General features: G+C 39.3%; 1 protein-coding gene across 1 annotated transcript in view; it reads right to left on the bottom strand.

The window, feature by feature from the left end:
- Window positions 1-4,083, bottom strand: part of GSK3B (glycogen synthase kinase 3 beta) — a gene marked incomplete at its 5' end in the record, with an annotated part of 51,503 nt that extends 47,420 nt beyond the window's left edge. Inside the window, 2 exons of the mRNA XM_009864586.1 lie at window positions 828-958; window positions 3,874-4,083. Of these exons, the coding sequence (XP_009862888.1) occupies window positions 828-958; window positions 3,874-4,083 (341 nt within the window). The remainder of the gene's footprint in view (window positions 1-827; window positions 959-3,873) is intronic.
- Between the last annotated feature and the right edge of the window lie 9,101 nt (window positions 4,084-13,184).

Genomic DNA, 13,184 nt, shown 5'->3' with positions numbered 1-13,184 from the left:
ACTGCTGAAGTAGAGCCAAGGAGGGGATTCTCGAGCCACGAGGCATGACGATGCACTGTCTGAAGAACCACCACACCATCTGACATTCCCACTCACTATGGGCAAGCAAATTTAGCAACAGCAGCTTCCGTGACCTCTCGCACATACGCCCTAACTATTTTAGTCTGCAAAGTTAGAGCACAACCTAAAGACTGAACTTTCCCAGAGAGAAATTAGTCTCAAGTCTCAGTGTGGATTCTCAGAATTTCTGTATCAGTTCTAAGAGGGCAGTTGGGTTCTAAAGGTGATGATTCAGTTGAATGGATACTGGCAATAAATGTGCCACTGGAAACTGTGATACATATACTTCCACTATCCAAGAGCTTCGATTAGAAGTGTTGCTTCTGATCTTAAGCTTCTACTGTATTTGAAATTAAGCAAATTTTTGTACATACAAGTAGATTACTGAAGTCTAATGTTAGCCTTTTTAGGCTACTATGCCACTGCACCTGTCCTCTCTTCCCCAAACACATTTCGCTCTAATAGTTGGTGAAAGTACCTATTTATCTTCCTATAAATAGGTGATAGCATATTTCTTATGTTTCTAACACCTACATAAAACAACGAGTTTAAACTTTAATTCCCTCCCTTTTGGTATGTTTTTCCAGCTCTTTCTCACCTCCTCCCAAATTCATTTCAAGAGGAAAATAGAACATAAATAATTTCTCTTTAAAAACTACACATGAAGACCTTCTGAGGAACACAAAAGAATTTCTTTGCAACGTTGCACCCAGGTTCCCTTTGAAGGAAGGTCTTTTCACCAGGTTTCAGGCCACAGATGTCCTTACCTTCCAAAGTCGCAGAGTTTTAGAACAGCTGTATCAGGGTCCAGCAAGAGGTTCTGTGGTTTTATATCCCGGTGGCAGATCCCAAAGGAATGGATATAGGCTAAACTCCGGAACAGCTGATACATGTACAACTGCAACACAGAAACATCACATGAGGTGTGCTTTCCCAGTAGAAACATGGTAAGCAGTTAATTTAGCACAAACTCTTATTAGAAGAAAAATAAGTCACTCAAAAAAAGACTCTATTGAATGCATGTTATTGCTATGAAGATAGACAAGGTTTTTGCATACTTTCCCCACTCATCCTTTGCCACACACCACAGCTCAAATTTTTTTACCTGTCCTTTCAAAAATAAGCACAATTTGAAAAAAAATAATAATTGTGCTGTCCTTCTAAACCTTATGATTTTATAAATCAGCCTCTTCATAGAAACGAAGTATCCCAGGCTATCAAAAAAAGAAACAAAACAAACCAATCCTCCCTGCCTAAACCCAGAGAAAACTGTTTAGTTGATGAAGTTATTAACAACATATTAAATATTGCCCAAGGACTACAGTAGTGTTTCAGCCTGTTGCTTGGTTGAATCTCCCAGTTTTTCCTGGTGAGGGGACAGACTCACTTCAATTTCAAACATCTGGGCAAAGAAAGAAGGCAGATGAAAAACAACTGTTCAGAATACTTTTTATACAAAGCACAGCCAACAACTCTGCTGAGGAAGAGTTTTCTCTGTCTCCTTTTCCAAGACAGGGTAGCTCCTGAACAAGGAAGAAAACAGAAAGGGGAGGTGTTAGGAAGCCAAAAGCTTCACAGGGCAATATATGAGGGCAAGGAGAGGATGCCCACGTGCTGGAGCTACGTGCTTTCGGCTAAGAAGAATAAAGAGCTCTTGGATACCGTTAGGGCTATATAGCATACGTGTTCATAAAGGTATGGGAAGCCCCGTTTCCACAGTTGCCAGCAGGCTGCCAGGTTATCTTTGTTGCATTGCCCACAAGACTCCATTTAAAAATCAAGCTACAGGCAGGACATTGTACTGTAGATGCACCTCCACACTTTCCTTTCCTAAGCACATTCTCCATAGTTCACCTTCAACAGTCTGTAAAACCGGGTGCAACTGCCAGATACTGATATCAAGTCATGTTTGCCTCACTTCCACCACTATCTTTGTCTTTACACTTTCTCTCTCCTGTGTGTTTTTTTTTTTTTGTTCGTGTGGCAGGGAAGGTAGGAGCAGGAGAAAAACTGCTTGAATTTTGGCTCTATGTCTTTAGTTTTCTTACTTGTTTCTGAATACCACAATTCTGCATGAAGAAAAGCAAATAAACATGTTTTCTGAGTTGCCTCTTCTAGACACGTTAAAGTACGCATTGTGCAAGCGTATTGCAAAATGCTGCAAAAGATTGCTCCAACTTTAGGAGTCAGGATTTAGAAAGTATGCCTTTCATCTCCACAGAGCAAACTCCAAATTTCCAAGAATTTCTTACAGCATGTTAGAAGTTACCAAAAAAAAGTTACCAAAAAGATTACTAGGAAAGCTTCCCTGCAGTTCTTTAACAGTTAAATCTTTGTTACCCAGAAAAGAGCAGCTCTCTGCTTGCCTAGGTATCAATAGGAAGTGAACAAATAGGTACAATCTAACCTAGTGTAGCCAAGATGTCTAGAAAACTGTAAAATCTTTAAGGACAACAATGTAACATGATCTTTTAAAATACGGGATTACAATAAAGGCTTGCCTTTGCCAGACAAGTAAGAACAGTCTTTGAGGCTACTTTGAACAGGGAGCCCTAACCATCCAGCAGGACAATCGAGGTAAAGCAGAATTTTCTCTCTAAGCGTAAGTAAGGGAAATTTTTCCCAAGTTCTCCTAACAAAGAGCAATAAAGGCAAAAGTACTGACAAAAGATATATAAGCAAATTACCACAAGATCAACTAACAGATTCTGGGAAGCATACAACCTGAAAACATTCTGTTCCATTAAGAGATCAAACAGAGAGACCTTGTAGTAGAAATTGTTACTGATGGATGATAAAATTCTGTGCTTTCTTAAAAACAGGCACCAGCGCTGGCTACTGCAAAAGACATGCCATTTACAATTTACATATATACAGTTATGGGATAACACTGTTATTGGAATCATTACTATCTGTAGCTTTCACTTGCGTAACTTCCATCTTCTTTCAATCAAACTGAAGTTTTTTCTCAAGCCCACCCTCATGTTAAACATTCCACTTTGAAAGAAGGCTCTGCAGAAATCAATATAAGCCAGGAATATTTGTCAATAATTTCTATTTAATGTTATCTTGATGCCACATTAACAAGTTAATGTCAGTCATGTGAAAACATCATCATTCTCTAGAGTGTGGATTGTGGTCAACACAATATATGAAACAGAACTACAAGATCCCCACGGGTCGCATGTTTGACCAAAGGAAAAAAAAATTAATCATTTTAATCACTTTGTAAAATATGACAACAAATGTAGACAACTTAAGGGAGGTTTTGAGAGTACAAGCCACATACAAGCATCCTACCCCATGCACCTCCTCAAGACAAGAGCCAATGAGCTCCAAGTGGGGACAAAAAACCATGTCTTCCATGCCCACAAGAGAAGCACGTGAACTCTTACCCATGTGACAGGAGAAGGGTAAGATAACAGATAAGAGAACATTATTCTTCCCGACATCCTATTTCAGTTCCTGACCTTTGTACTATTGTGTCTTCACCATTTCAGGAAACTGAAGCTGGTAATCCATCTGGTGTCAGCCTCCATCTAAGCTGCTTTGAAAACAAAACACTGCCCCCACTCTGTTTTCCCTCATACACTCCAAGATTTTTGTAAAGCAAGAAATCAAGACTGCTTGCTTTAAGTCTCTAGTCTCTATTCTTCCTTTGCCATAATAAATAATCATTCTAATAGTCTTTTTTCTTGCCTCAAGATCTAAGTGCTCCTAAAAATTCCAGAAAACTAATTATGTCAGGAAAGAGGTATCCATAGAATCTATTCCTATAACATCCTTCTTGATCTAACCACATCAGTTACCTACCTTGACATAAATCATAGGGAGTGTCTGTTTGGCCCGACTATAATGTCTGGCAACTCTGTATACTGTTTCAGGAACATAGTCCAGCACCAAGTTGAGGTACACCTCATCTTTCTGAAATAGAAAGGAAGAAAAAAAAATTAAAAAATCAGCAATAGATTTGAAGCATGAAGTACAATTAAAACATTCAGAGAAGCCAACAATATGACAAAGCTATGGATGTTTTAAGTACATTTCTTCAGTGCGAGTGTGCACTGCGACCAAACTGTTTTCCCTTTAGGCTTTGCACTTGTGCAGTAATACTTAAGTCAAACTTATGATTAAGGTTACGTTAATTAACGTCTCCAACATAAGGCATTTTCTGATTATAAATAGGATAAAAAAGAAAAGAATGTTATCACTCTGTCCTGTCAATATTTTCATTAGGAGGTACTTCAAGGTGATATATGCATCATTATTTAAAGCAGTCTAACTCACTAGTCCCTTACCCAGGAAAATCCAAGAAGCCCAAGTTTAGAAGTCCCAAATTCACCTCCCAACAACTAAACATCAAAAGTCTGAAACCTTGCAACTTTTAGAAATGTTACTTTGATCTTCCTAACTATTAAGAGATTAGTAACACATATTGACCATTCACAGACAGTAAGCCAGCACTAACATTTGTAACTATTCTGTTTACATCTATTTTGACATCCCAGCTATCTCAAACATATGAATTTATTCATAGCAAAACATAACAAGCCAAACTCAAAGACTCAAGTATCACTTTTAATATCTAGGATCAGGTTAGAGGTCCATGTGAATGTAACAAGGAGAAACAACAGAAGTATCTTTATAATAAGGTGCTTTGTTAGAGAATACATTAGCACAGGAAAGAAGGAACAAAGAGGAATTAAATGACAAAGTACTATAATCACACAGTACATAACTGTGGAACTGAGAACTTTCTGGAGTAAAACAGGTCTTGAAAAGACTTCTGGTATTTTAATGCAGTCTTCTCTGTAAATCCTATCAGGACTGTGAATACATTTAATGTTGAGGGGTGGCAGGTTGGGTATAATTAACTATATCAACCTGAAAAGTTATTTTTGTAAGCTTGGTATATTAACCAGAAGTAACCTCTCCTGTATTAACAGCTAGATCTTTTTACAGAGTAAGACAATACATAGAGGCTTTACATGGAGAGAAACAGTACAGAACTCCCAGGTTTTCAGTTGGAGTCCCTTGTCAGCAGGCTCACTGGCTGTGTGTCTTAACACCCGAAAACAAACCTCATTTAGCTACAGCAATTTAATAATACTAGTGTGACTTAACATGTCACTTCAAGCACAGAATGGGGTGTGATACTCCCACCTAACTCCCTTGTCCTTACCCACCTGACCTGCCTCAGCAAAGAGCAGCAGTCTCCAACGAGTACAAAAACCGGTACGTGGTAACAAACACACAACTTGAATAAACAATGAGCAAAGAACTGCTGGGTTTGTGTGCTGTTAAAGACTCAAAATTCAACATCACTTTTCACCACTATTTGACAATAAACACTTGTATTCTCTGGACATTTTAATAACTCTTACCAATACCTCCTAATAGGCCAAGTCACCCTGCAAGGCTCTGTCTACCTCCCTCTTCCCTATAAAAAGACGCTCTTTAATATCATTGCTTAAATGACAGCAGTAAAACAGCACCAGCACCAAGTAAATGCCACTGGCATCAGCTTTTATGGCACTTCTGCAACACAAGGAGCAGCAGCCTCCAAAACGCTGCCTACACTGGTGCCTCTCCCAGTGCCACCCCAGGAACTGGGTATCAACATGAAGTTGATCCGGAAATAGGGCTGGAGAATCAATTTTTTGAAATGGGTGAGGAGGGATGACTAAACAGCAGTGCAGAAGAAATACCAGACAGCTCTGGAACTCCACAGATGTGCAAATGTATGCAAGCAAATGATGTACTTTTATTTCCTCCTGTAACAAGAGGTGCTTTTTCCCTGACTCTCACTTCAAGCCAATAAAAATCTACCATCGCCTCTTCCTAGGTCAGAGTTTTCAAGGTATTAATTATAAAATACCGAAAATAAGCATCTTGAAAAATCATTATGCCCGGTAAGGCAGCCTGTACACCAAGAGAGAAAACAGTCTCACGAATATGAATTTAGTTTGATTCAGACAAAATCCGATGAATATATTGAATGCTTGCCTCTTGGAGGATGGGAAAGTTTTATTGATAACAAGTCACTGCACAGAGCACTCTTTTACTGAGGCTGGTTACTTCCACTCAAGGATTCATGTTCCATATACCAAAAAGATGTACATGAGAGATTAGAAACACAGAAAAAACATTAGTAGAACTGGAATTGCTCTGATTTCATTACCCTCTCGCAGTACAAGCAAAAAGGAGATATGTGAAACAGTAATATATATGAACATTAAACAATATCTATGCTACTTGATGAGAGTGATTTCTGAGAACTACAGAACTTGATTTAGTTCATATCACCTTTGCTCTTCTCCTCTCCATTTTTATTTCATGTTGTTGGAAACTGGACTAATTCAATAGCATAACACGACACAAGCACACAAAAAAAAACCCTCAAGGCACTTGAATTGTGGAAATTGAGGTTTTGCACTCACCCACCAATGCTTAGGAGTTTTGATGCTACCCCCCAGTATTTGAACAAAAAACATGTTTTTGTGTGGCACTGGCTCCTGTTTAAACACATATCACACATTATCCTCTGTAACATGGAGGCATATGAACACCTTTCCTCCAGCCAACAAACAAGTTCTGATGTACCCAGAACTTTAATATGCAGCTATAAAGGCAAGGCTTATGGTGTTGGCTCTACAAGTAGCTGCATATTCCACTCCTACTACAAGTAACCGACACTTCAAAAGTGCTCTAGATGACTAATGAATTAAAGATTATTATAGTGTTCTGACCTACGTCCTCCTTGATGTCACCTGGCCAAAATCTGATAAACCATCAGAACATGGTTTTCAAGAGCCCTCATCCTTCTTTGTGCACATGAACTGGATGAAAATAACATCTAAGTTACCTGGATTCCCCTGAACAAGATTCAGGATGAGCTAGAAAACAGTCATGGCCTGACAAGCTCTGAGGATGATGTAACCTGGCTTGCCGACCTCATGCACTCCACTCCTCCTAAACACATATTTTTCCAGTGACCCAAATGTATTGCAATAGGAAGCAGGGTTAGCTCAAAGAACTTGTCAAATGAGGGCAACTGCTTCAGGATCAAGCAGGAGAATCAAGGCTATTCTTTCCATTCCAGGAAGCCTTTTTCAAACCCGACCATGCATTCTACACGTGACTGCTTTCCACATGGCTGTTTCAAAATTGGGCTGAGAACAAAGCAAAATAACTTATCCATCAAGAGCATCTCTGAAACACCTCTACAGAGAGCACAAGTCTAGAAGAGACTGCATCATATGAACAACAAAAACAAAAGCAGGATGTTATTAAATAACTCGCTTCTCCTTACAGTTCTTGGGATTGAATAAATTATTAGCTTGCTTTAGCAGGCCAAATGTTTACTCTCATCCATATTCTCCTGTGCTAGGTTATGACCATGTACTCTTTGAAATAAAAAAAGGGGAAGGCAGAAAGCCAGATCCTGAAATGCAGGATCAATGTGTTTCATTAGGATTTTGGCTTTAGCAAAGCATGTATCTGCAACTGCCTCAAACATTAGAAGCTGCTTTTTGTTACTTGGCAGATAAATCCTCAATAGACAAACATTGCTCCAAAACACGCCACAGCAAAATAACCACTGCCTTATCCTTGAACTGCTCTACACCTCCTCAAGAATTGACAATTCAGGCACCACTTCACTTCGGTTGGAAACACTTAATATAAGTGAATACTAATACAGACTAAGCCATAATAAGAGGCTTGCGAAAGACTAGAACACATGAATCAAAACATTCTAGCAATACATTTTTGTGTTTTATTTTTTCTCACATATCAGAAATTGGAGATAAAATAGGCTGCAAGTACAACTACTCTATTATGTGGCTGAAGAGCAAGTGAAATTGAAGATGTTCCCCTACTGACATGGGAACATCTGCATGGACATCTCAAACTCCACTTCTAAACTCTTCTCTCCTTCAAGCCAAACAAGCAATCTGTTTTAAGCATCATTCAGTTGAGCTTGACTGTGGCAAATATAAAGCAACAGCTATTGAATTCAAAGGTTTGCTCTTCCAGATTGTTCCTTGCAGGTAAAGTATTAATATTGCTCCTCTATGATCTTTCCCACCTCAACAAACCTCAAAGCAATCCTAAGTGGTTTCTACCAGCTTTCATTCATTTTTTTCCTATCACACACACTACATTTACAACATGCATTTAACTGCAATTAACATTAGTCAGTCACAGTCCAACTACTTCCCCCATTTACAACCGGCATGACAATGGAAGCCAGGAAGGTCATACATGTGAAACGCCAGACTGTGGGAAAAAGGGGAAAAAAAAATTAAAAATCACAGTGTGTACTTGAATAATATGTCAGTATCTAGTAAATTGTTAGCACTTATCCTGAACTTTCAGTCCTACCTGGAATCTAAGGAAAATTTACCCAAGTGTCAAGTATTAGGATAAAAGGTTAAGAAACTATTCTGGGCACTCTTTCTTCTAGGGTGATTAAACTTACTGATCACGATTTGAAAAAGGTGGTGAACATGCTCATCTCAGTTTTCATCTCCCAGCAGATCAGTAACAGTGTGGTGGTGGTGGTTCTAGTGTGGTTTGCGGGTGGTTCTTCGCTTCTACATATTGCATTTTTATCCCAGATAATTTAATTGAGCTAGTTTTCAGATGGACTCCACATGATCAGCTATACGAGCACAACTGGGGAAAATGAGTTTCTTAATCTAACTTTGCATTTGGAAAAATAAATGTGGAAATATGCTCTGAAGAAACTCACTTTGCCTGTCTATTTAAGGCAGAAGCACATAGATAAGCGATAAACCTAAAATTAAAGAATATGCCTCCAGAAGCACTTCTTACTGAAGTTATCACAAGGCATCAGTATTGGGACCATAGGAGGTAAATAAGCCAGTTGGTTTACTCAAGGGGATTATGTTGTCTTTACCACATGACAGTGCCCGACCGATGATGTTTCAGAGATTGCTGCTACAGAGTTGTTACTGGCAGGATGGCAGCTACACAAGGGTTCTGTCAAAAAATGCTGAACGATTTAACTTGGAGTTGAAAAGCAAGAAAATGGATTTTGGCACTTCACATGGATTTCACCTTCTTTCAGAGTGCACTATTTAACCACAAGAGTGTCAGCATGAGGTAAGGTATGCTCTTCACCCTGGCTTAGCCAGCTAGATTTTGACAACAAAAAGGTACAAAGTCACACAGTTTTTGGGCCTAGATTCAGAAAAAGAATTTTTTTTTAAAGCTATAACCAGCATGCAATTCATACACCCTTATCAAGCACCATGAGAGACCCAGTTCTCTTCTCTTATCTTGAAGGTTGACACACTGTGTTAGAGACAAAGACTTTGGACAGCTTTCAACGATAAAGTGAGAAGAACTTGCAGCCTTCCTACTCTAAGTACCAAATAGCCACAATACACTGAAAAAAATTGAAAACGCAAAAAAAAAAAAAAAAGTTGTATCGGACCTTATTTGTATGAGGGAATGGTGATACCCAGAGGCTACACGTGCCTGTTTTTAGCTGGTTTACGACATGTATTTCCAAATAGAGCTGTGCTTGCCACCAAAGTAAAGGAACCATAAGCCTAGCATATCTGCCGTTTCACACAAATAACACCAAGGGTGTAAGAGCAGTTGAACACTCAGCCTCAGTGTTCAGAAAGATACCAATACCTTCTATTAGAACTGTGAATGTTGGGCAAAATGTATCTTTTTTTCCTATTCCCTCACCATCTATTACTGAATTTGAGAAGCAAGATCTTCCAATACTTCTGTTGTTACGTCTACTTGTCAAAACTTATTGAATTGTTTTGTAATGCTCATTACCCTTCAATGTGACACAGTCTGATGTAGGTAGGAACTGCAAGTTGGGTCAGCTGTGATGGTAGCATAAGGGCAGAAGTCAAGCCCCCTAACAGAATTATGGTTTAAGAACTTTCCTGGGTCTTGTTCTAATCAGTTGGTTTGCATTATCTACCTCTGATGACTGAACGAGTCTGGGTTCTTCAGTGATGGTCTAAGCCCTTCCATTAAAAAAGTAAAGGAAAAAAAGAAAAAAGAATCTGTTACAGTTCTCCCCTCTAAAGGGAGACTATAGTAAAGACAAAGGTTGCTCATTAAGAGAATTTGGGAATCTCTTGCCAATTCTTATTTATTTTATGCCCCATAAAGCCCTTAAGCTTTTAGCTGTACTTTGAAGGGAAAATATTTGTAGAAAGTTGGCAACAGTTGCCCAGCATTTAAGAGGTGATCTGTGGCTACTTGAACCACAGCTCTGAAGCAGGGACTGTGCCACAAGCTGATGACAACTCTGTTAGATGATGGAAATTAACAGAAAATGTGATTGCTAGGCTGTCCTGCGTACCTTACCATAAAAACAAAAAGCAGAGTCTTTGGAGAGCTGTCATTTTCTTGCCTGTATGTCATCTTCCAGACTGAGTGGAAATTTCTGAATCAAGATATACACATGACAGCAAACTAGGCAAGATAATACACAATAATGGCTCAAACTACACCCCTGGCCTCAGGGCAAACAATATAAGCTGCTTTCCTAACAGCCACCCAACACAGACAGATGAGAGTAGTGGCTAGAGCTGGTAAAGAATGACTTGAGAACAGAACAGTTGTCAACCAGATGTACTGGAGGGTTCACTAGAGGGTCGAGAAGGAAATCACAGAGCTTCCCATTTCCACTGCACACATCTACCACACCGAGGATCTAGCTGCTGCTGCCTACTCCGCTCTTGCGAAGTCCTACTGCAGGCAGACAAAACTGCTATTTCTATTAACACAACCTACTCAAAACCAGAGACTGCTCATAACTACAACTAAGGAATTTCCCAGCATGTTGCAAGTCCTAACTGATAATGATTATCTGATGACTGGTGCCCTCTTCGAAATGAGCTTGGCAGGCCCCAGGCAAGGACTACAAAGACACCAACACCACAAAACTCCTCATAATTGGCATTAATTGCTCCTTTGTTGACAGCACAGCAGATCTGCCAAGGATTAAATAGATCACAGTGACTAAAATCATCTCTAGTCATGTCCCTTCAGAACATTACTAGACTAGTGCAAAACATTCACACAGGCTCTGTTAATTCAAAACTGGGCTCAAGGCTCTGCTAATTCAACCTTCTGTGCAATAACTTAATTTTTCTTAAACAAGTTTAATTTAGAAACGAAATGCTTAAGCTACAAGTAGTTCACTTTAACAGGGAATGGAATGGATGGTCCTTATGTGAGGACTCATCTAAACACTCCTGTAAGAAAGGATGGTGATGTTCATGCCTCTTTGAAGGTGAAGGATATATCTCTTCCTAACATGAACCTGTAGAAACACCAAGTTGAGTAAAGCCCAAACTTGCAAATCAGCAGGTTGCTCCCTTCTTTCAAATTTCTCCACTGTGGTTTAACACACAGCTGCCAAAGTGCATGTGAGACAGTGCACATGAGCTTATAGATGCAGCTCAGCATGTAACTCCTGCACATTTATTTTAAACCTCAGCCTATGAGAGTAAATTTCCATCCTGAGTCTGCATGGACTCTTGGCAGCACGCCCATACAGCTAAGGCTAAATAAGACTAGAAATCAATTAGAGCATGCAGAAGGGCCAGCTCAGCCTCGAAAAAAGAGTCAGCATATTGTGTATATGTGATCTCCCTGTGCTTCCATATGTGCTTTGACTCCTTTGAATACCAAGGCACCTTAAGGAGGGGGAAGTGGGGGGTAAGATACATAACCAGAGATGGAATTACTCAATAACAACCTGTATTTACTTCACTTTTATGTGATTTGATGCAGGAACATCTCTCTCCAGTGACTTCTTTTCCTCTTTTGGGCACAGATATGCATTGATCAGACTACTAAACACTCAGAAAATACCCACACAAGAAAACCTAACACTTACGAAATACCACATAGAAACTTTTAAGCCAGAAATAGATAGGAAAAAAATACATGGGGATTAGGAACTCATTTAAGGTTTTACACAGCTGAATGATCTCCCAGAGCAACCACTGATTTAAGACAGGCCATGCTATAAAACATTGGGGAATACTGAATAATCCTTCTGGCTCTTTTGAGAGTATTTCCATGTCTGTCCTCCCTTGAAGCACAGCTCAAAAGGTTCTCAGCAGAATTAGGCTAAACAGGACAGGCAGCAAGACAATCTCCCCTGCTTCAGTAAATCAACATTTACATTTACGTATCATGGTAAATGCAAGGCAGTTCCTGAAATTAAGGAAGAGTAGCAAAACTCAAGCCAGAAATAAATGCCTCCCTAATACAGTCTGATCTTCAGCAGCAAGCTGACAGGCAAACCAGGTATCTTGTTTAAGACCTCACCCTAAGGCAGCTTTCCGAAACTATCAAACACAGCAGAGTTGGTTAACGCTCTGATCCTGCCCATTTTCTCCAAGGATTACCTAGAAAACCACAATCACAGAAATGATGCATGGAAAAGACTTGTGACTACTTCCACCAAGAGAATCTTCCACACATAACTCAGCTCATTATTTGGTTGTCCTTCCTTTCGCTCTAGTTCAGTTATAACTACACATTTTGGACTACTAAAAGCACACTGCAGCTATAAAAGGCAGTGCCGTGCTATCAGATATTTCACACAACCTCACTAAACAATCACAGAAATGATGCATGGAAAAGACTTGTGACTACTTCCACCAAGAGAATCTTCCACACATAACTCAGCTCATTATTTGGTTGTCCTTCCTTTCGCTCTAGTTCAGTTATAACTACACATTTTGGACTACTAAAAGCACACTGCAGCTATAAAAGGCAGTGCCGTGCTATCAGATATTTCACACAACCTCACAAAAAAAAAAAAAAGTAAAAAACAAAACCTCCTCTAGCAAATTCATTAAGGAAGAGTCTTTCAAAGAACTGAGTTAACCAACGGGTCTGACAAATGTCTGTAAACATACAAGAAGAAAGAACCAAGGAGGAAATAGTTTATAGAAGCAACCTGAATGCCAAGTCTGCCAACTTTCTTATTAATATATACTGCATGCACTCTTTGAGCTCTCTTAAACTAGAAATCATTAGTCAAACGTGATTAATATGTAGTCAGTGCTGTGAATAACATATATATATATATATACACACACACA

Source organism: Apaloderma vittatum, unplaced genomic scaffold (assembly GCF_000703405.1).
Source record: "Apaloderma vittatum isolate BGI_N311 unplaced genomic scaffold, ASM70340v1 scaffold17482, whole genome shotgun sequence".
NCBI classification, from domain to species: Eukaryota; Metazoa; Chordata; class Aves; order Trogoniformes; family Trogonidae; genus Apaloderma; species Apaloderma vittatum.
The sequence above is the reverse complement of the archived record's forward strand: the minus strand, read 5'-3'. Positions and strand labels throughout refer to the sequence as shown.